This window comes from Mycosarcoma maydis, chromosome 6 (genome assembly GCF_000328475.2).
Source record: "Mycosarcoma maydis chromosome 6, whole genome shotgun sequence".
Taxonomy (NCBI): domain Eukaryota; kingdom Fungi; phylum Basidiomycota; class Ustilaginomycetes; order Ustilaginales; genus Mycosarcoma; species Mycosarcoma maydis.
Window position 1 is genome coordinate 390544 of NC_026483.1, and position 24743 is coordinate 415286.

Sequence of the window (24743 nt, forward strand, 5' to 3'; positions counted from 1 at the left end):
TGCTACAGCCGCATATCAGCATATCACAGTTCCTTCGCTTGCATCTTCGCATTCCTGCAACAGACATTATCCTTTACAGATCAATTTCCATGTGCCAACGTGATACTTGACTTGCTCACGAGATCGGTTCGACTTCGACCAGGTCAGACGTGGGTTTGAGATCGCAGGCCGAGAGTCGGGCACGCGAGACAGACAGATCTTGGTATCACAGAGTCGATTTTCGCGGGAGCAGGAAGGATGGAGATGTAATACAAGCGCAGCAGAAAGCGTGTGAGTCTGTGAACTACGCAGAGAATCGAAAACCGTGAACGATGAATGGGGCAAGAGGCGGTGTTTTGGGTGAACAAGTCGCAGATGAATCTAAGCAATGTAGGCGGCATTGGTCTGCGACTGGAGATTGTTGTTTGCCTTTTCTGGTGAAGCATGGCCACTCGAGGTGTTTGTCGTTGTACCAGCCGACCCCCTCCGATCGTCGGCTCGTTGAGCGGGCGTGGTATCGAGCTGGCCACTGGAGGAAACCTTGCTTCGAATATTGGCCAGAATCACCTTGGCGACCGGGATACCCTGAATCAGCGGGAAAATTCCCACGCCAGTGAAGGCGGCGATAGCCCAAATGAACGAGACGATCACCCAGCCCTGGAAGAAGGTTCGCGAGAAGATATAGTCCCTGTACAGCGAAAACGGCCAAATGATGGTGATCACGACAAAGATGGTCAGAGACGCAGCCACCGCGGTGCGGAAGGCGCGGTCAAGTCGAGCACGGTTGTAAGAGGGATCGTTTTCGATGATCTCGAGTTGAAGGCGGGGATCAGTCGACGAGATGCTTGAAGGCTTTTCTTCGGGGGAGCTGTCACCGACAGACGAGGGAAGAGAGTGGTGATGCTTGGCGATCTTTTCCACTTGCTCTTTATGTTGCTGTTCGAGAATTTCGGGAATCCGGCTCCAGGCAAACTCTCGCGGGAAGAACAACACTGACAAGGTTGACAGCACCAGCCCGACTCCAATACCAGTTCCACTTCCTGCCAAGCATGGCACAACTCCACCGACACTGGCCAAGTTGATGACTCCAGAAGTGTGGTACGCGACCGAAAGCCAGACCGCCACACCACTGGCAAAGTTGATCCAAATACCAGGGAAAACCACAGCAGGATGCAGTCGAGTGTCGAAGAAGGTAAAGATAAGCGGCGACAAACCAGCACAGGTAAAGATTCCAGTGAGGTTGTAAATGATTCCCAGATCCAGACCAATTCCGTGCAGAAGAGAGCCAAAGGCGGCGGCAAAAAGTCCGAATCCGGCAACGACGTACTGGTTTGTACGCAAAAGGTTGTCGGCAGAGATCGTTGGCTTGAAGTAGGTCTTGAAGATGTCATAAGAGACGACGGTGGAGACACCCACCATTTGGGCCGAGATTGCAGACGTGCAACTCATGAACATGAGGAGCAGCACGGCAGCAGAACCACCCTTGCCCAACAGAGCTTGAGCGGCGTACGGTAGCACCAATCCGGCCGAGACGTCTGCTTTAGGGATACGGTTGGGGTAAGTTGGGAAGCCAGGGTAGGTCGTCTCGAGTGCAAGAGCTGCAAGACCCGCCGTAGTGGCCAGACAGAAAGGAATTGAGAACCACGCCAGACCTCCGATGAGATATCCTGGGAAAGCTGCTTCCGGCATGGCGGCGACACCCTTCTGGTGGAAAGAGGCATCCAAAAACACAACACCCGTGTATTCGAAAGCGGAAAGCCATGCAAAGTACTGGCCGCCTTCTGTCTTGAGCGTGAGCGGACTGCCATCATAGTTGCCGTCGATGTTGATGTTCTTGGATGCATTGATGAGAAGATCGTACATGGCGGCAGGGCTACCAATTTCGGGGAAGGTCGCATATGCACGAAGCCAGAAAACGAAGAGAATGACAAAGATGATGACCGTGTGAAGATAATCAGCCAGGATCGTGCTGCGAAGACCACCTCGAAGCGTGTAGGCAACGACGCTGGCGGGGAGCAGGAAGAGTGCCGCATACGTGTTCATGCCAGTGATCGAGTTGATCGCTGCTGCACCGCCGAGCAGCACAGAGCTACATACGAGGATGTTGGTTGCGAGAGCAAAGAAGATGTACGTCAAGTGAGGCAGAGTTCCAAAGCGGATGCGTACCAGCTCGAGATAGGTGTGCACCGAAGGAGCACGACGTTTAAGTTGGATGGCAAGTGTCGAGAAGAGGACGATCTGAGTGCAGTTTCCTGAAGCGTACAGCATGGCTCCTGCAACACCGTAGTTGTAAGCAGTGGAGACAGAAGAAAGAAGCGTAGTGGACCAGGTCCACGAACTGATCACGGCTGCAGCAATCAAACCGGTGCCAAGGGATCTTCGAGCAACACTGAACTCTTCAGCATCTTTCGAAATACCAGCGTAGCGGACGAGCGAGCGTGAAATACCCACAACGACCTAGGTGTGCCGGAAACAGGAAGCACATAAGCGGTGAGTACGGGTCAGTCGAGAGTCGAGAAAGGAGAAATTGACGCCAAAATTGGAAGAGCGCCGGAAGCGATTGACTTACGATTGCGAAGAGGGCACCCAAGCCGACGACTACACCATAGCCGACGCCTTGAGAAAGGGGGGGAGGAGTCGACGCCATTTCGAAAGCGTCTAAGTAGCGAAGGATTCAGCGAACAGGACTTTTTAAATAGGTGGAGCCTGTATGAGGTCAACCTTAAGAGGTGCAGCTGCTGAAGGATCCAAGCTTGTTTGTAGGTGAACGAGCGGAAGGAATCGTTTGGGTGGGAAGGGGGATTATTAGTCCCATTCAGAGCATCCATTAAGTATGCTTTCCACTACCTTTCACATTTTCACCTTTCTTCCAGCTCGTATCGACTGACATATGTCCCGGCACAGACCTCAGAGGCACAAAGTGCTTCTTCAGAGTCGTTTGATGCAAGACGCTCAGTTGGTGCTTGGTACCTGCTTTTTGTGCTATCCGAGATCTCATCCAAAGAGCAGCCACAATCGCCAGCGCCTTGCCACGGGAAACAGTTGCAGTGGGTACAACACTAGATCATGGGAGCAAGGGGATTTCTGAGTGGTTCCCGCTCTTCGATTCTGAAGAAAGTTGTGGGTTTTCAACATGGACGAGATCTTGGGGAACGAATGGGAAGACTCCGACTGAGAATGGCACAATCAGAGATGCATGATTAACAACCAGAGGTTCAAAAGATTTCCTTTCACCTGTATGGATTGATTGCCATGAAGACAAACGTGCACTAGCGTCGATGCTAAGTAGATTTCTGATGTCACACTGGTGGCACGGCCGGACAAACAGGGTGGAATCAACTTGGGAGAAGATTCAAGGGAAAGATTTTCACGACATGCGAGATAACAAGTGTCTACCATGCCACTCGGCACATGTATGGCGAGCGAGACATCGCCGTGTAGACACAAGCAGCACTGCTTTTGAATGTTCGACAAGAGAGTGAAAGCAGCGAAGGACAGCTCTTGCTGGATAACATATGCGATCAGACCCGACTGACTGGCACCTGAAAAAGGGGTTCATTGGCCGCGAAGCGCCGGGACGTGCTCTCTGTGCGTCTCACACCATTCTGGAGAAGATAGTCGTAAGCGAGAGCATCACAAGGATTCAGGCGAACAGTCCTTTGTGTATGCGTCCAGCATGCGCAGAGGAAGCTGATGTGTCCTGGGATGGCGATTGCACCATGTTTGCAACAGCGTGCGTATTCGTGATTTGCTTCCGCAAAGAAGAGAACAAGACAGCTGTCCAACACTGACAGCTCCAAGCACTTTGGAATCAATTCAAATTACCAATTCACGATTCAGATTGTTGTATAATATATGAATAAATACAGAAACACTTGTTCTGGTGTCAAGTGGGGTTGAAATCACGGAATATGCGCTAAGGGTCACGTCGGCTGCATCACTCTGACGCCATCCTGGCCGTGATCTGCTGCTGCAGCTCAGCCCCACGCTTAGCTGGTACAAGGTACCTTTCACGATTGCGTCAGAACTTGCACAAAATAGCGGATGCTCATGCCGATTTTTGAAGTGATCTTGCTTTCAATCGGGAGATCAAGTACCGTACCAAGATCGGGGTATCTCCCGATGACTGACATGGACGTTGACCGTCAAGGTTCAAATAAGGACCTTACCAGTCATCGCTCTGATAAGATTTCTGCAGTGCCCCCGCGTTACGTGACAGCGCCGAAGGCTTCACAAGTACTGCTATGGTTCTACGCTCTCGTTGCGCAACTGACCAGCTGACCGGTATTGTGACTTGTGATCCATGCACTCACAACTGTAATCATCGCACGCTCAATGACCTGAAAGGTACTGGGTCTCGCTGAGCTGTGAGCCTGCGTGCATAGACGAGGCATCTAGAATGGATAGATCGGCGTCCTTATAAAGATGCTTGGAATCAGCCCATGGAGGTCACAAACCGAACGCGAATCGAAAGCCTCATCTGCGTCTATCATCATGCTACCACCACACCGACGAACCCCGGAAAAGCTCATTATGCCAGAAGAGCTTGAAGCAACAGAGCAAGCATCTACTGGACAGCCTTGCGCAGCAACGTGCAGGTCGCCGTCACTAGTTCCAGGAAAACTCTCACAACCAGGCGTTGACGCAGCAGCTCACTTTGACCTCGTCATCATCGGTGCCGGTCCTGCAGGCCTAGCCGTCATTTCTCGTATTCTAGAATCACGCCCAGCTGCTCTCTACACAGAGGATGAGCATCGACATTTGCATTTCACCCATCGACAGCGCACACCAGCGCTGATCCCTTCCAAGGTGGCCAAAACATCAACTACGTCAAAGAGCAGCATCTATAACAAGTTACAAGACAAAACGCGAAGAAGTAAGCCAAAGACTGGGAAAGGACTCTGGAACGCAGGTGAGAACGATTCTATGTTGTGCCCCTGCGATGGTCGGATCAAGATTCTCGTTATCGACAAGCTCGGCGAAGGCTTCATGGGATTATGGAGAAGAAACTTCAATGCTCTAGGTATCAGCCATTTGCGCTCGCCCATGTTCTTTCACCCCGACGCTAGCGACTTTGATGCTCTCATTGCGTACGCAAATCGTCAAGGACACGCGGACGAAGGAACTCCAGATCAGGTGATCGAGTTGATCGAGAAACGAGTCACTTGTCGGGGAGATAAAGTAGTAGCACCTCGCGGAAGAGGCTGCCGTAAACGGACAAGAGGCAAGCGCTCTCCTTCGCCTACAGAGCAGCAGAATCAAGCTTTGAGCAAGACTCTTGGGTCTAGCGATTCTCCACTTCCAGACCTTATCGAAATCCTCGGCGTAGTCGGCAAGGAGAAGTCAAAGCATAAGCGCAAGCAGCAGCTGCAACAGCATCCCAAAGAGCATCATTCGAACGCTGTTTCTGCTACGTCCGCCAAGGTACACGTCAACGAGAGAGACCGTCGCGACTACTTCACACCTAGCTCTGTTCTCTTCAACTCGTTCACGCGAGATCTAGAGCAGAGGTACCGTATACAACCATACGAAAGCAGCTGCTCCAACACTTGGCCCAAGGTGTCTCAGTACTTCGAGGGCGAAATCGACAAGCAATTAGATTTCACACTTAGTTCGCGTACTGATTCAGTCACAGAAGCAGCCAGACTCGCTGATAGTCCAGTGACTACCGTAAAAGGCTTCGTCAAGGATCTAGTCTGGTTCGATGGAGCCAAGCAAACGGTTCAAGACGACGTTGGCAACCACAGCCCAGGATTCATGCTCGAGCTCGTTGACAGCGTCGATGGCCAGAACGACAGTGTAGTCATCTCGGCCAAAGCCGTAGTCAGCGCTGTAAGCTTCGGCGGCGTTCCAATGATTCCGCCTTACATTGATACAAGTGGCACAGAAAAAGACACGGATCGCTCCGCCAACTCATCCTCGATCTTGACTCCTCCATCTCTTTCTCCACCCCCAGCATGCGGCCCAGGCTGGATGCACTCTAGCTGTCTCGCCTTCACGCCCTTCCCCCAGCCACCCTCTCTTGCTCCATCTACGCCTGCACGTGAGCGGAAGATGGTGGTTGTTGGTGGCGGTCTTACCTCGGCCCAAATTGTCGTACGTGCCTTGGAAGCAGGCTTCGATAAAGTCATTTTCATCACACGAGGCCATCTCAAGAGCAAACACTTTGACGTCGATCTCGGCTGGGTAGGACGATACAGCAATTACCTCAAGATGCAATTCTGGCAAAACGAAGATGTTCAGGAGCGACTCGCCATGCTTCGTGCCGCCAGAAATGGAGGCAGCATCACACCAACGTACCTGAAAGCGCTTGCGAGACTTCAAGCGATGGGCAAGGTCGAAATTCGTACGCATACCACGATCGCTGATGCTGCTTACGGAACTTGTAGCGAGCTCAAAAAACGCTGCAAGAGAGATGTAGAGGAGGGAGAAGATGATAGTTGCAGCCAAACGGAGGAGGGCGAGGATGAAACTGCGCAACCGGAGTCTACTGACGGCGAGGACGAGCCAGACAGCGGAGAGAAGCAATGGGCACTCGAGTTGCGCACCAGCACAGACGGCGGGAACGTCGATAGGATCTTCGCCGATTATCTCTTCCTCGCCACAGGAGCTAAAATCGACTTTGGAGGTCTGCCTTTCCTACAACACATCCAGAAAACACACCCTGTGCGACTGGTTGGCGGAATGCCAGTACTTACTGCCGATCTCGAGTATCGACGCGATGTGCCGCTCTTTGTTACTGGCACCTACGCAGGCCTGCAGATCGGTCCGGCCGCAGGCAACCTAGGTGGCATGAGAGACTCGGCTGATCGCATAGCCAATCGACTTCTCGAGTTGCTCTCGCTTCCTGAAGGCGTGATTCCCAATGTCGTTTCTCTTCCAGAGACCGTCGTACCTAGACCCCTATCCGAAGCTGCTCCACAACACAACGAGACTACTACCACAGATTCTTCACCCGCTAAACCCCGCAAGGAGCGCGTCAAAGCTGACAAGTCTTCGCCGTTCACGCATTTCAACTTTGATCTTCTTTCGATCGAGGCCTGAGGCTACTCTGATCTCCCGTGATTCCACTCTGACTCGCAAGCCAATAGAAATATCTTCCAAGCGAAACTTTTCAGCGTGTACTGGGAATCACGATTCCAATTCAATGGTGATGTGTGAATAATCGTGGGGGTATATGCAGCCATACGTATCCAAGAGCACTCGGTTATCTGCGCAGACTGCTGCCATTAGATCAAGCAGAGAGGCTCGCCGCCAAGACTCGTTACCAGCAGGCGCACGTCCGGATCTTCGAATGGCTTATAACTAGCTTCGCCACCGATATTCAGCTCGATTCTCGCTAGCTTATGCCGCGCTTCTTCCAAGCGATCCAGATGCACATACAGCGCCACGTGAGAAGGGACCTTGAGACCATCAATGTGTGCAGCGTAGTGCAGAATGGGAGAGGGGTAAAGTACCGACTCGATAGATCCGGGGCGATGCAAGCCGTTGCTGCTGTGCGGTGTTGAGCGAGCGAACCCTGCATGCATCATGCTGTCCAGAGCGCGGAAGAAGGCATGCGCGGTGGACTGCATCCAGACCAGCAAGAGTTGGTCGGAGCTTGCATGTGAATCAGGTGGAGAGGCTGCAGTGGCATGCGCAGCGACGAATCGAGCGCGGGTGGCGTGGGCCGAAAGCGATGGCTCGGAGAAGGGTACAATGACTTTGACCACTTCTTTGCGTCGCGTCTGTCTTCGCCTTTCAAAGGCAGCTTCTTCGAGAGGTTGCAGAACTGGAAGATCATGTGCGTCTTCCTTGGAATGGGTCCTGTAGCGTTGACAGTATCCTGAGAAGCGAAGACGGTGCTCGAATGTGGGAAGGTCTTGCTCGTCGTGACATTGCGCTTCAACGTGGGCGTCACAACGACTGTTCTGGGCGAAATCAGGAACATCCGTCAACGCCGACCTTTGCATTTGCTTCAGAGACAAGCCCAAATCCTGACAGACCATGCCAGCCGAAGGAGGCCGGAAAGCAGGCCGTATGATCCTTGCAGGGCCCGTCGAATGCATCTTGGATAGCAGCTGCTCTTGGACCAAGTCTGGATGGACTGCTGTCCAGTTGTTGCGCTCGACCTCGCGAGTGACTAACGAAGTTGCAAGTTTCCACGCCTGTGTAGTCGTATAGTAGGTGGGGTCAAAGTCGACTTGGACTTGATGCTGTACGTTGGCAGACCTTGATGATTCGGCCGTCGCGACGAGACATGCACCTGGTTGCTCCTGCATTGAAGGGGCAGCTTGAGCCTTCTGTAGCCCATCCATCGTTCGCATCGCGCTCTGAGAGAGCATATCGAGTAGGCCGACGCTCGCGTCGCCGTCCTCCAACTGCGCATCCAAGCAGGTTATGCCAGCGACCAGATTTTTCGCAGCGTTTCGATGTGACATGTGTGTGTGATCTAGACCATCCCGTGACTCGGCGGGTGATGGTTGGACAGGGAGGAGAGTGGGAAAGTAGCTGATCTCGGACTCATCCGCGGCATCGAAAGTCCTAACCGTCAAGCATTGATCTGCCGCTTCGGGCTGCGAATTGAGGTGGTGATCCACATCGCTAAGCGGCTCATCTGCAGAGGGCGACAGCAATTTTCCACCCAGCTCGACCCTCTGTATCTTGGTGCGCCGACGCCTTGATTTACTGAGCGTGTCATCTATAACACGCTTTGTAGCTTTTCCCACGGAACGACCTTGCAATGAACGGACGTCTGCATTCTCGTTGTGCGCGCCGGTATCCGTGGTTTGAATGTGTTTGCCTCTGGAGCCTGCACGAAGCCGAGAAGGGCAATCGAGCGGTGCGAGGCCGATTGTGTTTGGTTTTCCAAATCTCGGGCCGTGTTTGGAGGGCTCGATGTGGGATGAGCGAAGGCTACTGCTAGACCGCCCGATCGTATGCCCTGCAAAGGTCCCAATTGGCGAGCTCGGACCAAATCCTTGGCGCTGTACAGCCATCCGTAACGGGTTTCGCAGTTCTTTTCGCGCCTCATGAGCAGCAACCATCGCGGCGTTTGTTTTTGTTTCATGTGCTGGCTGTTGTGGGCGGTCTGGTGAAAATGGCGAGGAAGATCGTAGACCAAGAGGGTTCTTCCGCTCAACAAGAACGATGCGTCTTTTCCTTGACGCCCGTGGTGAAACGGATCGAGCGGATAGAGCGCCGGGTGAGTTCGGCTCGTTATGCCGAAACGCGCGGGATTTGGTGGCAAGAACATGTGGTGTGGTGAAAGGCGGCGGTGATGAGCCTATCTGAACCATGCGACGCGGTTTGTCTGAGGGTTCATTCTCCAAACCAGCGCACAGCAGCTCTTGATGGCGATAACCATCGCGATCACGCTTCGCCGTAGTACCGTATCGGATGCGAGGCATTCGTGATTGGCTGTGGTCAACTACCTTGCCGCGCTGATGCCTACGATGTTCGAAACACGACTGAGTACGATGGATGGACCATGGCGGGTCACGAATGCAGCCTCATTGAATTCCTGTCGTCTTGACCTGTCTTAGCTGTGTCTGATGTTGTACTGACAGTGCAGTAGGAAAGGCGTCTGTGTCAGGATAGAAATGAGACGGTGAAGCGAGTATCTCAGTCGTGTATACAAAACAGATTCATCGACGTTCCGTGTTCGACTCGTCCAGCTTGGATTCAAGATTCCTGATTCACTTGACTCTGTGTGAACGATTCAACGATTCGTGATTGGTTTGAGCGGATCGAAAATTTGGACCCTGGCTTGCGTTCGGTTCGCTTGCAGCGGCGTTGGAGCGCGAGCCCTTCCCCCGAAACCACTTTACGCGACAGCTGCTGTCACTCATGACAATGATTCACGATGATATCAGACAACTTGCGAACAAGATCCTGACCACAAAACCTATTCTGGGCAACGAGACACCTTTGTCTGTGCATGATGATCAGATTCGAATCCTCGGAAGACCACCACCGTGCCTGAACCGCTCAAAGTTGACCATCCATACTGCGTCTGTGCCTTACGAAGCGATCATGGAAGCTGATTCCGATCCGGAAGCAGTTGCATAACGTCAGTACAACTTTCGACTGTACTGCAATATACATAACACCCATCAAAATAGCTGTAGAGTATCGTATCGAGACCACTTTTCTTGCTCTTCATATCACAGCGTAGCGTATGTGATCCGCTGTGTTGATGTACTGTCATGAGAGAACGGGAGATTTTTTTTACTAGAACTATTTGACATGATGATTCTGATGATGACACAGCCGACTTTGGTTTCTTCTTATGCCGCAGCACCAATAGGAGCAGGCAAAGCGAGACGAATCTCGGGCGTGCCTGTACCAGAGTTGACCGGCCTGCCCACAACTAACTTGCTCGAGGGCGTCTTCAGCATATCCACTTCACCGTGCAACGCCGAACCACCGATGAAAGCCATGGTCATCTCGAACGATGCTTTCAACAACGTGGATGACGATTCGGAAATACCGGATCTGTTGAACGGTCTGAAACCTCCAGCAGCAGTCTGGTAGTCGGCGATCAGGAACAGGTGACGAGGGCTGACAGCGATACCGTAGGTGTCAAAGATTCCACGCATCTCAGCAACGATGGCAGCACGCGCGGCTTCGACACCGTACGTGTGCAGCACCGCACCAATATCGTTCGTGTAAAGGTTGTCGAGATCAATCACCCCGAATCCAAAGTCCCAGAGATCGCGGAAGTTGATACCCTCTGCGGTGAGCGAGACGCCCTCCTCGCCAGCCTTGGGAGGCGGCTTCATGACACGTGCGATGTTGGGAATTTCGTGAATGACCGACTGTCGACAAACGCGTTCGACAATGTTGATGAGCAGAAGCTTTTGCGACTGCGTGTTCAGCGTAAGGTCGAATTCGGCCCATCGGGCTTTCACATCGTCGAAGCGGAAGGCATTGATGTACTTGGAATTTTCTTGCAGCGCTCGCTCAAGCGCGCAAGTCTGCTCGGCCCATTCCTCGTTGATCGAGCCGTCTTCAGAGGAATCGCTTTCCGAGTCGCTATCAACGTCCATAACGTCGGATGAACGCTTCTTGCTACCACCGTTCGAGAAGGCTGCTTCAATGTCTTCAGTGGTGGAGGGACCGCCCATTTCTTCGTCATCGCCTTCTTCGTACGAAGCATGGGCAGCCGACTTTTGCTTCCTCTTGGCATCATCGGCGTCGCCATCGCCAGCGTCGGACGAAGCATCCTCTTCGTCGTCCGAGTCGGCCTCGTTGCCTCGAGAACGCGTCTGCGAGCGACCAACGACACCGTTGGCGCGCTCTCCGTCCTCGTCTGCATTGTCACCGGCAGGCGCGTTATCGGAGAACACTCGACCTTTACCGATGGCCGCCGCTTGCAGCGCATGCTCTCGCTTCTGTTTACGCATCTCGTTGTTGATGCTGTTTTCCAGGTTGGGCGCAAAAGTCTCCTGCAACCCGTGCAGGATGTGGGCCGTGGTGCAGTTGTACTCCTCCTTACACTCGTCGGCAGGGTAGAAGTTGAGACGCACCGTGTAAGTCTTTTGACGATGGAAGCCAGTCCCTTCGGACTTGGGTGAGATCTTCTCTGTGACAATCGCCTCGTCGATGACCTGACTGAGCACGAGTCGAGAGCCGTCCTTACAGAAAGTCTTGATCTGGTCGGCAGTGATACCATCGAGAACGGGAAGGCGCATGATGGGCGTCTTGATGTGCTGTGATGCGGTCATGACAATCTCACGCAGACGCGGGATACCAAGCGTAACGTTGGCAGCTCCGTGACCGGCAAAGTGGAACGTATTGAGCGTCATCTGCGTCGACGGTTCACCGACACCCTGAGCAGCTAGCAAACCAACTGCCTCGCCGGGATCTACAAGACCGCGGTGGTAGAGCACCTTGCACATCGCACGGAATGCCTCCACTCCGAGCTTCTCCTTAGCAAAGCGCAGCTTCTCGACAGCGGTTGCCTCGTCAGGAGCTGACGCCTCGGACTTGCGCTTCTTGCTCTTCTTCTTCTTGTCAGCAAGCAGCTTGCTCGGGTTTTTCTCGATGTAAGCCTCGATCTCCTTGGCGTACTTCTCGGACATGGAGCCAAAGTGCGTCGAGGGCAAATACACGCTGAGAACGGGATCATACTTGTGTGGCTTCTTGAGCGCCTTCTTCATGTGTTCGGCAGCAAGCTCTGCCTCAACCACCTCACCAAGCTGCTTGGGATCGTAGCGCTTGTTGTAGTTTTCAAAGTTGGCAGCGGTGAAGTCGAACTGACCAATGTATTTGCTCTTGGTTGTGTCAAGAGCGTCTTCACCGTAGTTGAACTGCAGAACCGAGCCGTCGGCGTTGCGAACCGTGTTGTCGTACTGGATGTGCACACCTTCCAGATGCTTGATCAGACATCGCTGCAAGTAGCCGGAACGTGACGTCTTGACGGCCGTGTCAATGAGACCCTCACGACCAGCCATGCAGTGGAAGAAGTATTCCTGCGGTCGGATACCGGTCAGGAAACGACCACTAACGAAGCCACCAGCACGGGCGGAAGTCTCGAAGGGGCGGAAAGAGGGGAGCGACTTTCCGCTAACCATGAGAGGAACACGTCGACCCTCAAGGGCTTGCTGGCCGAGCAAACACGAGATCTGTGAGACGTTGACGGCAGAACCCTTGGCACCAGAACCGGTCATCATCTGCATGTTGTTCTCGGGGAACTTCTTGTAAAGACCGGCAGGCAGACACGACTCGATGATCTTGGAGGTGAGAGCGTTGGATGAGTTCATCATCTCACCGTCGAGAACAGCAAGCTTGTCATCATCACGAAGCACCTCCTCGAGACGGATGCGAAGATTCCTGTCCGTGTCGGGGTTCTTCTCGTCTTCACCTTCAAGACCAACCGTCTTCATTGCAACACCCTTGCCCTGGTTCTTGGCCGCATCAAGCGTGGTGCGTCGCCATTCGTCGCCCTCCTTGCTGAGCAACAGATCGTCCATTCGACAAGAGAAAGCGTTCGTCTGGAGGAACTTGGTAAAGAGACGCGAGAGGATACTGAGGAGCTTGCCAGCGGTCTCGGAGCCGTAGATTTCGAAAATGGCGTGCACAAGACCAAAGGACGAGGCACCGAAGGCAGCTTTGTCGAGAACACCCTGAAGCAGCTCACCATCCTCGATGATGACCTTTTCTTCACTTGCGTGGTCTTTTCCCCACATACGGCCGGCCACCTTAGCTTTCGAGGTGAGGTTCAGGCCATCTGCTTTAGCAGGTTTGAGGTTGAGAAGAACCGTCGAGATGACCTGCTTACCCGTCCAGAGCGGTTCCGGCTTGAGAAGGGCAGGAGGTACAGTGAGGACGCGGCCACCACCGGTGTACTTGCCTTCTGGTCGCAAAGCACCATAGAGCATCTGCTGGTACTCGGCACGCGTGTACAACGTGTTCTTGGACGTCATCCACACACCGGCAACCACATGATCCTGAATGAGACCGCGGAGAGGGTTACCGCTGGTAGGAGTGAGATACTGGTTGTCCGTGTTTGCGACGTAGTAGCATTCGGCACGCGCCGCTTGCGACTGTGGGAAATGCATGTTCATCTCGTCACCGTCGAAATCGGCGTTGTACGAGTTACAGTTGGCGTAGTGCATGCGGATGGTCTTTTCACCGACGAGCACGCGTGCTTTGTGTGCCATCATGGAAGGGCGATGCAACGTCGGCTGACGGTTGAGAAGCAAGATGTCGCCGTCACGGAGGTGACGCAGCACCTGCTTGTTGGCGATGGGCGTTCGCGTTGAACTGCCGAGGCCGGCAAATGTGCCACGCGCCTGTTTGGACGAGTGCTCCTGTGGTGTGAGAAGCTGATTGGCAAGAGCTGTCCTTTCCTCTACACTAAGCTTGTCGAGTTGTGTCTCGGTGCCGTCTTCGCTGCGGATGGCCACCGCACCAGGGTACTTGAAAGGACCATTGATGACGAGCTGTCGCATTAGCTGAACATTGTGCACGGTGACAGGCTCGGGGTAGGTCAGCTTGCGCGCAAACACGGGCGGTACACCAATTTCGTTGGTCTCGATATTGACATCTGGCGAGATGACGGAGCGAGCAGCAAAGTTGACACGCTTGCCCATCATGTGCTTTCGGAAGAGACCTTCCTTTTTCTCGAGGCCTTGTTTGACGCCTGGCGGAGGCAGCTGACCCTGGCGCAGGGGCATGGGATTCTTGCTAGCATCGATGAACGAGTTGACATCGACCTGAAGCTGCATCATAGAGTTGAGTACCTTGCGGCGCGTGTCTTCGCGACCCTTGATGAGTTGAGCCTCGGCTGCTCGGTAGTCGGCTTCAGAAGCATCGGGGCCCAATTCGGGAAAGTCCTTCTTGGACACGAGTCGGGTCAGTTCGGTGATCTGGTCTCGGATGGAGAATGTGGTCTTGAGCACATTGGTGAGCAGCTCGTTTTGAGAGTTCTCAAACGTCATGTCACCCATGATACTAGCTGGACGGAAGCGCGTTGGCGGTACTGCGAGCACGCTGACGAAGAAGCTGTCGGCGCTGGCGCCATTGGGGGTGGACCAGATGGAAGATCCGACCTTGGCCTTGACCTTGCCTTCGGAATTGCCCAGGCGGAAGGGGCCATTGCGGCCAAAGATGAGAGAACAAAGAGGACCTTCATTGTGAAAGAGGAGGCGGAGGTGTGCTTGGCACTCCACAGCAGGCATGACGCGGTAGACTGTCCCTTTGGGTGCATTTTCTGCAGAGATGGCTTGAGACGCCAGCCCGGCGTCGTCGACGGCGTCCGTCGAAGCTGACGTTGAGGCGGTCGAAGCAGCAAGGCGACGCTCGATGGCAGCAACGCGCTTTACAGGCGAGACGCGCATGTATCCCTTGTGCTCGTTGGAGGCGACTTCGGCAGGAAGAAGAGCCTTCTCCATGATCTTGAGGAAGCCATCGCGACGCACGGTGGGGCTGATGGCGTTGCATTGCCCACATTGCCTCCTGTGGATATCCTTCATGAACTCGTTGATGCACTTCTTGCGAGCGGTGTAAGCGAGGCTGCCCGCTTCGGGCTCCATCTGCGCCTTGCCGCTTGCTTTGGCCGCCTTGATGAGCTCCTTGACCTGCTGGTTGATGCGGTGCGCAAACTCGGCAGGCGTCTCGCCGGAGGAGCCTCTGCTTTTAGAGCTGCTAGCCTTGGACCCCTTTGAGCCCTTGGCGTCGTCTCCATCTTCATCTGTGCTCTCCCCATCAGCGTTGTCGATATCGGTGAGCTTGGTGTTTGAACGTGGCTCCTCGGCCTCGATGTTCTCGGCATCGTCTACGAGGCCGTACTCGAGCAGTCTTAAGCGACCGATGACCTTGGTAAGGACGACAAGCGGCAAACGGAATCGATGGCAGTAGAAGCAGGTACCCCTCAACAGATTGAACATGTTGCCCATAAAGAGTGGATGGAACACGGGAGAGGGAAGCTCGATATGACCAAAATGACCGGGGCATTGGTACGAATTGAGATGACATGTCGAGCAAATGTCGTTAGGGCGCATAGGCCCTAGAGCCGGGTCGTAGAGACCGCCCGCATTGGGATGGTTGGTGGTGTCGAGCAAGACCGGGTTGATGATCTGCTTCACCGAGATCCTGCGGATATCCTCGGCGGTGAGGAAGGAGAAGGACGCCGAGGAGATGGTCGAAGTGATGGGCTTCTTGATGTCCATTGTGGGCTAGGATCCTAGCGTCCGACCACGCGAGGCACCTCGGATGTTGGATGTTCACCTCGCTATGACTATGCGCGATTTAGAGCAACCTCGTGGTGAAAGAGGACAAGGTAAGGCCCAGAGAGCGCTTCACCGTCGGAGATGGTTGAGAAAGGTACTGAACAGAGGTGATGATAGTCGTGAGTGCTGCCAAGTTGATATTACCCTTGGCACAACCAAGGTTGAGCGCAGTCAGTGTCGTGAGCTGAAATTTTTCTCCTCTTGCGAACGAATTACGAATCACGAATGTGAATCCATTGCGCATTTCTTCCAAAACAACAAAGAAAAAGAAAAAAAGTTGGAAGGCCGAGCGCAGCAAGGATGGGCAAAAAACCCCTCTTTGCAAATCCACCTTTTTCATTAGGCTGACTAATCGTGAATCATTCGTGATTCGTGATTGAACAGATACAAATCATGATTCGTGAATGCTGGATCAACGGTCTAACATTCATCCCTCCTTTTTCTCGGTCTCGTGGGTTCACGAGCAGGGTGCATGGTGTTGCTCCACAGGCCCCGCATCACACAGGTTCGCATCGAGGCCTGCTGTGTCCTGCTCAAGGTTGAACCACAGTGCTGGTGTCTCGGCTCTCTGACGATAAACGCTGGCTTTTCAGATAGCTGGACTTGAAATGCTCTAATTGATCGCATTATGACCGGCATGTAACATCAGCTCGTTCTCAGGCACTCTCTAGGAATTAGACTAGGCAAACGACCTGGAGCAGCCTAGCGGATATCCATAACACATCTCTGCGCTCATCCGCACGCTCATGAGAGAGAGTATTTAGATAGTTTGAATGGCGTGTAAGGAAGAGGAGGAAGAGGTATCAGAGGAGATAGGTCGTACATAGAACATGAAAGGCTGAACAAGTTGGGTATGTCGTTTTCAAAAAGAGAAGCAAAAGGGTTGCTCTATCTTTAGAAGAGGCAGAGAAGAGACTAGAGACTGGCGTGAAAAAGTAACAGTCACGAGTCTTGAGTGATTTGCGTGAAGCGATCAACATGACTGGAATAACGTGAACGTCGTGAGGTTGTGGGCGTAAAAAATTCTCGCGTTGGTGACTGGAAAATGATTTACTGGGTAACGGTGTGCATTTGGGTGGGAGGAGCAGGGTGGAGGACGTTGGCACCAGTAACGTCGGCACCAGTAGTGTTGACACCAGTAGCGACACCGTTGACCCCAGCTCCGGTAACACCAGCTTCGCTGGCCTTGCCGCCCTCCATGGAGCGATAGTGGTTGCCCGAGAGGTCCTCGTAGTCTGAAAACTTGCCGCTCTTGAGGTGGAGCGAAGAGTAATTACATCGGCGGAGCGACCAGAGGTGGAAGAGCGCGAAGACAGGCTTGGCAAGCAGGTCAAGTACACCATAGAAGATCATCTCTGCGTTGGGCGAAATTGTGTTGCTACCATCGGCGAGACCCCAAGCAACAGGGTAGAGAGTCCAAAGGATGGTGAGAACGAGCGAAGAGTAGAGATAGGCCTTCTTAAAGTCGGCGCCGAGGTGGGAAGCCGATTTGAGACCAGGGCCATAGATGACCCAGAAGACATAGAACATGGCAACGCAGCCCATGGTGTAGTAACCCCACTTGTAGGTCGACTCGACAAGAGAACCGATCAGACCGGTGATGATCATGACAAGATCGAAAAAGATGGTGATAAAGACGGTCGAGAGGGGGAGACCAGAAACAAGCAGGATCTCGAGGAGCAGGAGAGGGGTGGTGACAGTCCAGTCAATGTAACGAACGTACCAGATGGAACGGGTAGGACGAAGACCGTTGACTTCGTTAGGGCCGTAGTTGGTAAACTCGACGCGGACTGGGGTGGCACCGAGGTCCGAAGCCATCGAAAAGTAGGCGACGGAAGCCGTAGCGAGAATCGCGGCTGAGAGATAGTGGAAGGCTCGCTCACCACGCGACACCTTGAGTGACCACACCATAGTACCGAGTCCAGTGGCAGCCATGACGGAAAAGACAGCCCAAAGCCAGTCGGAACCGGGGGTAGTAATGTCGATGTCAGCGACAGTGGGGTTGGAGCTGAGGGCCATGTTGCCCGCTCGCTTCAGCAGCTCGGATACGACGTTCATGTTGAGAAGCTTCACGGATCAAGGAGGTGACACGGTAGATAGAGGACAAGTACGATGGGGAAATCAATCAAAAAATTACAGGCAGTCCTAGCTTGCTTATATGTCGTGAGGTGAAGGCAATGACATCTTCCAACTTTGTCAAAGAGAGAGAGCGAGAGTTGTGGGCTAGCAAGCTCGAGAACAGGTTTGGCGAAATGCTAGGTAGCAATTCGCGCTACGCAGTGAGGAGCACGGGCTGAACAGTAGGATTGCATCACGACGTAATCATCCAACGAGAAAGATATTGTCATTCTATCCGGCGGACGGCCCGGGAACCAGTGTGCGGCACGCGTGGGCATATTTCGATGACCCGACAGTTTGTACCAATCAGGCAAGACTGACGGCGTCACCAACGCAGCGACGGCGAAAAGCAATGCAGGGAAGGAATGACAGCCTATGGTTGGGTTGAATATTGTTATTACCGCGGGACGGCCACGGAAAGAAAGGTGGGCATAACGTCATTCAAATCGACAATCATGAGCAGAGCAGGGTAGAGCAGAGGTGAGTAGCAAGTGCCAACAAGGGTCCAAGACGAACCCGGCCATCGAGGCTCAGGCCTGTCTGAGCGTTGGCAATCGGGCGAATAGGAAGAAGGACCTCTTTAGGAATGTAAGAGGCGAGACAAGCTCTGCCTCATGATCGCTGCCTACGAAAGTTTGCACGACGTGACTGGTGGCTAAGGGCCGGGCGAAGAAAAGCGCACGTCATCACGATATTCATGATTCATAATTCACGATTGTCTTTGAACCAGCGAACCCTGACGTGAGCCCTGATGCCGTTGAGCCGCTCGATCCCGTTTCCGGTGATCCGCAATGCTTCGGCAAAGCGTCTGCTGTCTACGATCGCGATTCACGATTGATTCAACTTTTTAAAAATCGTGAATAAGTTCACGATCAAACCGTTTTTGATAACTTTCACTAGCGTTTGGCATCCCATTTGTTTTCTGCATCTTGTTCTACTGCCTCGTGCGACACTCGTGATTCTCAGACGAGACAAGCTAGCCATCATCTTAGCACACAACGAGTCATGCGTCCATGGAGACTTTGAGCGTTCAGGTGTTTGACCTATGCTCTTGTGCGCAGAGTGACTGTATCGATGAAGAGTCCGAACAAGGCAGCAGCTCGACTGAATTGGGCAATCTGCATTCCTTTCCTCGAGAGCATTTTGAAGGTCTCGGCGCCGCGACGACGAGGCAGTGGCTTGAGAGTAAGATCTCGTTCACCTCGGACAAAAACGAGATGCAAAGATCGAGAAGCGACGCGGCATCGACCGCATCGATTCGGCCAGCGACCCCACCTTTTGTGCCACAACCGACGAAGCCCTGAGGTCATAGCTTGCTAACTGCCCATCGTTATGTAACCTACAACAAGCATGCAGAGCTGACAGATAATCTGCATCTTGTTTCTATGCTCTGCCGTACCGTACAGATTCAAGTCTCTGTCGCAGCACAAGGTAGCATGTAAGCTTGGATACCTCCTGGTCGTAGGATCTCTGATTCGCCTAAAGGCTTGGAAGCATGCTGAATGCCACAACAAGTCTCGGTTTGGCCGGATACAGTAACAGGGCTTGGCAGAATGCTTGTTGCAACCCAGGCCAAGCGCTCGACTAGCCGATCCACTTTCGACACGCGAGGCACTTTGTGTAGTAACAGGGGTAAGGTGGTTCAACTCCTCGTGTGTTCCTGCACTGCGTTGTGCTCTCGCACCAAACAAGCACGTTTGGCTGAAACATTCAAAGTCGCACCAACATGACCATGCATCGTAGACCAAGAATCATGTACGCACATCGCAACCTGCTCTCAAATCAACACCCGTGCCGTTTTCCTCGACCCAAGCCAAAGGAACCCAAATCCGTAAGCGAGCAAGTCACAACCGCGAATGTGGAGAGCAAATACTCACGACTGTACATACTGTATTAGCACAAAAGAAGAAAAAATGGAAAAACAAGTAGCGACGTCATCGATGCACGTCAAAAAGTCAAGTCACGAGTCATGCATTCCTAACGTAAGCACGCTTTTCTCCGCGCCATATTCACGATTCACGATTCACGATTCGCGATTCTCGTAAGTGTCCAGACCCATTTCTGTTTTCAAGTCGCCTCGTGACTCACGACTTGGTGAGCGAGGTCACAGGCTGGCCACGCGGTTGCGGTCTAATTAGTTACTGAACGCGATGGCACGGTCTGATGCACGCTACATGCAGATTGGAGCTTACTACGTTATGGTTGTGTCGCGGCGATAGCTGTGCAAGCATGAGCCGCTAGTTCTTCGCCGCTGTTCGAGCGATCTTTAACCAAACGTGAGAGGCGTGATGACACTTTGTAACTCTTTCATGTACTATACAGCACAGTACGCCGTTCACTAGTCCCACTCGTCCGTTTTTCTCACACTGACCGACACACTCCATGCACAACCACATCATCTTATACGCTGACTGCTGACATGTCTATGTTGCCATCATGGACCTGGCAGACGTAGATCCACATGTAACTGTGCAACTATCTGTCTGTACCCTGGCTCTGTGTCCGCTGTGATATGACCGTGCCTGATCAGAAAGTCGAGCATTACAAGTACACAGTTCGGCTTGAACTTGCCTTTGCTCATCTTGTTGTAGATCTCGTCAAGCGTCAGCAGCTCGAAATGGTCCACCTCGCCGTCCTTTGGCTGCAAGGTCACCTCGGGCGGAAGCGGAAGATCGTACACGTATTCGACTTCGGGTTGAATCCAGCCTTGTTTGGCTGTCTTGTAGCAGTAGCTGAGCACACCCGTCTGTTTGATATGCTTTTCTACCAAGGACGACTCGAGGTTGGCTTCTTCCTCGCACTCACGGACCATGCTCTCCATAGGCAAATCCCCAGCGACAATGCCGCCAGCTACCGAGTTGTCCAAGTAGCCAGGCCATGTCGACTTTGTGAGGCTGCGTTGTGGAACCCAGACCTTGAGCTCGCCTGTGCCTGGAGCGACGCTGTATGCCGTCAGGTGGACGCCAAAGGTTGCAAAGCCAAAAAGGGCACATGCGGCGCGTTCCAATTTGAAGGCGATCGGGTTGCGTGACCCTGGTCGAGGATTGAGCGCGTAGATCGCGTACAGCTCGTCGCGCCAACCATCAAGAGGATCGCGAAAGATCCGCGCCTGTCGCCATCGCTGCGCTACCGCATTGAGCCCAACAGTCCTCGCTTCTGGTGTCGCAAAATCAGACGTAAAGCTGATCGCTTCACAGATGCGTGAACTGCATGTCGGCGGCATGATCTCGCGGTGATCCATCGAAAAGCGCACTTTGCGGAGGACGGCCGCAGACCCAGCTCGAATCTGCTCTGCAGAGTCGTCCATGCACGCCTTCACCACACGGTCTTGAAGAAATCCGATCTGTACGCCGTCCAATACGAAAGGCGTGAGACTTGTATCGAGCCATGGCTCGTGATTGTGACATTGGTGGACGAGGTCCAGCAGCGAAGGCGTCTCTCCTTCGGCACCAATACCGTCCAGACGCCGTTCGGGGTCTGCAACTTCGTGAACAAGATCCAATTCTTGGATATCTGAATCCATGATCCCCGAAGATGTCACGGAAAAGATGACTTCGTTGTCTAATGGTCGACCCTTCGCCTCCGATCCCAGCACCAGGTTGGCTATCGAGTCCGACATAGCCTGGGCAATGTTACGGTCGCGCAGACGCTTCGATTCCGGGGGGATAGCAGAAGGCAATTGGTCTACTGCAAAGTCGAGTCTACCCTTTCTGACGATGCTGCGCTTGAGTGGTGCTGGCTGCTTGGACGATCGTAGAGTATCGGTACTGCCTTCCGGTGAAAGCAAACGTGAGGAATGCAGGATTGAGTCGGGCAGCTGTGCGCGGAGCCGTACAGCGGCAAAGCTGTCGGAAGGTGCACTAGCGCCGAGAGTTGGATCCGACGATGGAGTGAAGAATTGACTAGCAGTGGCAAGAAGTGACCTGCTTGAGAATATACCTGCAGACCGAAACGTCGATAAGAAAGATCAAAAAGTGGTATCAGCGAGACTGAGCAACATCAACTCAATCGGAGTTCAACAAAAAATGCTCGTGGCTTTCTTCGCGGCGCTCGGGCCATGTGAGAAGGCAAACACGCTCTAACAGCGCAAAGAATCAAACACGACATGCCACGCGCCATACTTACTCGAGCTGCCTCTAGTGTCGCCTGCTCGTAGTGGCGAGGAATCCTCGAGCTGTAGTTCCAGCAACGACCTCGTGGAATCTTGTAAAGTGTGAGAAGAGATTGCTATCTCTTTCAGCTTGACGATCAGCTCCTCGTAGCCAGGGCAGAGAGGGTCTAGGAGCGTCTCGCACACGAGCAGCAGGTTGCAGGCCTCGAGACGCACCGCTGCAACCAATTCAGTCTCGATGAGTTGGGAAAGGGTGGATTGCAGCGCAGCAAGCCCTGAGGAAAGGTGCTTGGACGACTGTAGCCCGTAGATATTGACCACAAGTGATATCATGCGAGCTGCAATTCCCAGGATAGTCTCGCGGGCAGCCACTGCGACACGATCATCTCCGGAGGACTTTACTAGGACGGTGCTGAGACCGTGTGAGCTAAGGAGATCTGAATCGACCCATTGGACAAACGAGTTTACAGCTGGGCCATGTTCGTGCAAGTCATGGACACGAAGATCGACCAGAAGGCGACAACACAGGTAGGATCTCTCCTGGGATTCGGACGTGGAGTTAGTTTCGACCACGTGAGCCATGAGACGCTGTAGTAGATGTATACGTTGAGCCATTGATAGACAGCTTATGCTGATCAAGGTCGATATTGTCCAGGCGCTTGCTGAAGCTGTACGATCGCCATCAAAGTTTCCAAAGAGCCCAAGCGAAATTGCGCTGACAAGAGAGTCTTCCAGAGCCGACATGGCTTCTTCCGATTCGCATGCAGTCTGAAGCTCTGGCTCACGCTGGATCGATATCGCGAACTGGGCAACCTCGACCAAACGCTGTGCCTCCGCAGCCAATGGTACATCATGCTGCGCTCGGATATAGTTGCCTTGTTCGTCTTTTCTTGCGTCGATCGCATCCTTGACAGCGTTCTGGAGCTGCAAGCGTAAGAGGGTGATGAGTTTGGGATCAACTCGATGCAGCAATGTCAATGCTCGTTTGCGGACAGATGCGTCAGCGTCAGCAAGCATCACCATGAGCTGTCCCAATTCAGCTTCGGTGATTTGCAGCGGAGAGGTCTGTCCTTCGCCCTCGCTCGTGGTCTGCGCCCATCCAAGTGGGAGCAGTGCACTTAACAGATCGATTCCGGCTACCTTGCGGTTAGGGTTGGTATTATGTAGTTGAGATTTGATGTGCGCGGATAACTTATTCCACAGTATTGCAAGCTCTCCGTCGTCATCGCCAGCAGGGCCGGAGAGAGGGGTTTGTGCTCGGTACAGCGCTGCAATGCATCGGGCTGCGGAGATACAGAGGAGGAGTGCTGCCGCTCTGCCTCGGGATGCAATGTCGTAGATCCGGAGCACTACCTTGAGCAGCTGTCGTCTGGTCATCCCATCTAGCTGTTGGGAGACGTTCTCGTTCATGCTTTCAATGCTGTCTACAAGTGATGACAGACACGCTTGAACAAGCCAAGGCGCGTATGTACCGTGGTAGTCATGTTCCACTTGCAAAGATGCTCTCTGTCGCGCAGCCTTACGCGCACGAAGGCCTTCGGTTCGATCCAGAACTGATGTCACGACCTGTCTCTGCTGAAGCGCCGTCAGTTCGAGGTGCATAGGTGCCCATCTGGCTGCTTGCAGCGCCTCAATAGCGTGACAAGCTGCTTCTTTCGCAGAAATAAGGCCAACGGTACGGGCATAATTTACGATTTTGATACAAGTCCGAAGCACCTTTGGACTGGAATCGACTCGCTTCTCCATTTCTTCCAAAATCATGCCGTGATTCTCTTCGAGATTGGACCCCACAGAAAAGGCGTACGCCGAGGCTTGTGTCAGGCGAACGATCGTGAGTACTGCGTCAAGTATCTCTGTCTGACCATCACTATCGGTTGACTCGGTTGTACTGACTTCTGCACAAGACAGCATAGCACACATCGTCATGGATCGAATGGAAGAGTCTGGATGCCTGGTAAGATCAACCAGCGTGGTAGCCAGCGATGGCAGTACGGCAGATCCCCGTAGTGTGCCGGTCACAAGCGCCTTGAGCGAAGCTAAAGCTCGAACATTGATGCTGCTTGAAGAGTCGCTTTCGGGCAACGACCGCGGATTGGACGAAGAACGCGATCGGGATCGAGCCGAGCTGCTAGTATTGTGGCGCAGTGCTTTCGGCCTAGGATAGTCAGAAGCTGCTGAGAGGTTCGCTCGAAACGTGTTGAGAAGAAGCAGCGAGGTTGAGTCGTCAGATGTTGGAATCTGACCTCGAGATGACCTGGACGAAGAGCGAGTGAACGGACTTGTTGCATCTTGAGTGACGTTGTTTGGTGCATTTACAGGGAGAAGAAAGGGAAGAAGCTGATGTGCTATCAGTAGGTGCTTCCAGCTCGTTGCCAAACTGAGCAGCTGCAGTGTCGGTAGAAGGGCAAAACTGGTATCGATCAAAGTGGCAGATCCGGACAGTGATGTGGCTGACCTTGGATAGTGCTGAAGGCAGTGAAGCAAGGTGACAAGAGCCGAAGTGAGGTTGGAAACGTCGCTGTAGATCGAGCGCGAGGCAAGCTGCTTGCGGATATGAGCGACTGTTTCGAGGATAACAAGATCTTGTCGACGAGTCGAGCCCTCATCCTCGAGCTGCTTGGCAAGCTTGAAGTGGAGTCGCGAGGTGCCACTCTCCAGCAAAGTGAATTTCTCACTGGACGGAGACATGGCTGCAGCGAAGCAGATCAGTGACCAAAATTCGGAAGCAGAGGCTGCAAAACCTTGGTCGAATGGGCTGGTGGTGGTTGAAGTAAGGTGTAGATCCAGATCCATGCACCGACAGCTGAGTACAGTCATGA

The 24743-nt window shown here is 53.2% G+C and overlaps 6 protein-coding genes across 6 annotated transcripts; 1 reads left to right on the plus strand and 5 right to left on the minus strand.

The window, feature by feature from the left end:
• Positions 1–360: 360 nt before the first annotated feature.
• Positions 361–2626, minus strand: dur3-1 (putative urea permease; the record flags this gene model as incomplete). Its single annotated transcript, XM_011390720.1, has 2 exons — positions 361–2436; positions 2549–2626. 2 exons carry the CDS (start codon positions 2624–2626, stop codon positions 361–363), a joined length of 2154 nt encoding a protein of 717 aa, XP_011389022.1.
• A 1847-nt stretch (positions 2627–4473) lies between these two features.
• Positions 4474–7023, plus strand: UMAG_02626 (uncharacterized protein; the record flags this gene model as incomplete). Its single annotated transcript, XM_011390721.1, has 1 exon — positions 4474–7023. One exon carries the CDS (start codon positions 4474–4476, stop codon positions 7021–7023), a length of 2550 nt encoding a protein of 849 aa, XP_011389023.1.
• A 185-nt stretch (positions 7024–7208) lies between these two features.
• On the minus strand, positions 7209–9368 carry UMAG_02627 (uncharacterized protein; the record flags this gene model as incomplete). The annotated part of the gene is made up of 1 exon (XM_011390722.1): positions 7209–9368. One exon carries the CDS (start codon positions 9366–9368, stop codon positions 7209–7211), a length of 2160 nt encoding a protein of 719 aa, XP_011389024.1.
• Positions 9369–10247: 879 nt separating this feature from the next.
• UMAG_02628 (DNA-directed RNA polymerase I core subunit RPA190) lies at positions 10248–15635 on the minus strand (the record flags this gene model as incomplete). The annotated part of the gene is made up of 1 exon (XM_011390723.1): positions 10248–15635. One exon carries the CDS (start codon positions 15633–15635, stop codon positions 10248–10250), a length of 5388 nt encoding a protein of 1795 aa, XP_011389025.1.
• A 1110-nt stretch (positions 15636–16745) lies between these two features.
• UMAG_02629 (uncharacterized protein) lies at positions 16746–17753 on the minus strand (the record flags this gene model as incomplete). The annotated part of the gene is made up of 1 exon (XM_011390724.1): positions 16746–17753. The coding sequence occupies one exon, from the start codon at positions 17751–17753 to the stop codon at positions 16746–16748; it is 1008 nt and encodes a 335-aa protein (XP_011389026.1).
• Positions 17754–20247: 2494 nt separating this feature from the next.
• On the minus strand, positions 20248–24612 carry UMAG_02630 (thiamine pyrophosphokinase-like protein; the record flags this gene model as incomplete). Its single annotated transcript, XM_011390725.1, has 2 exons — positions 20248–21752; positions 21939–24612. The coding sequence occupies 2 exons, from the start codon at positions 24610–24612 to the stop codon at positions 20248–20250; spliced, it is 4179 nt and encodes a 1392-aa protein (XP_011389027.1).
• Positions 24613–24743: the final 131 nt, after the last annotated feature.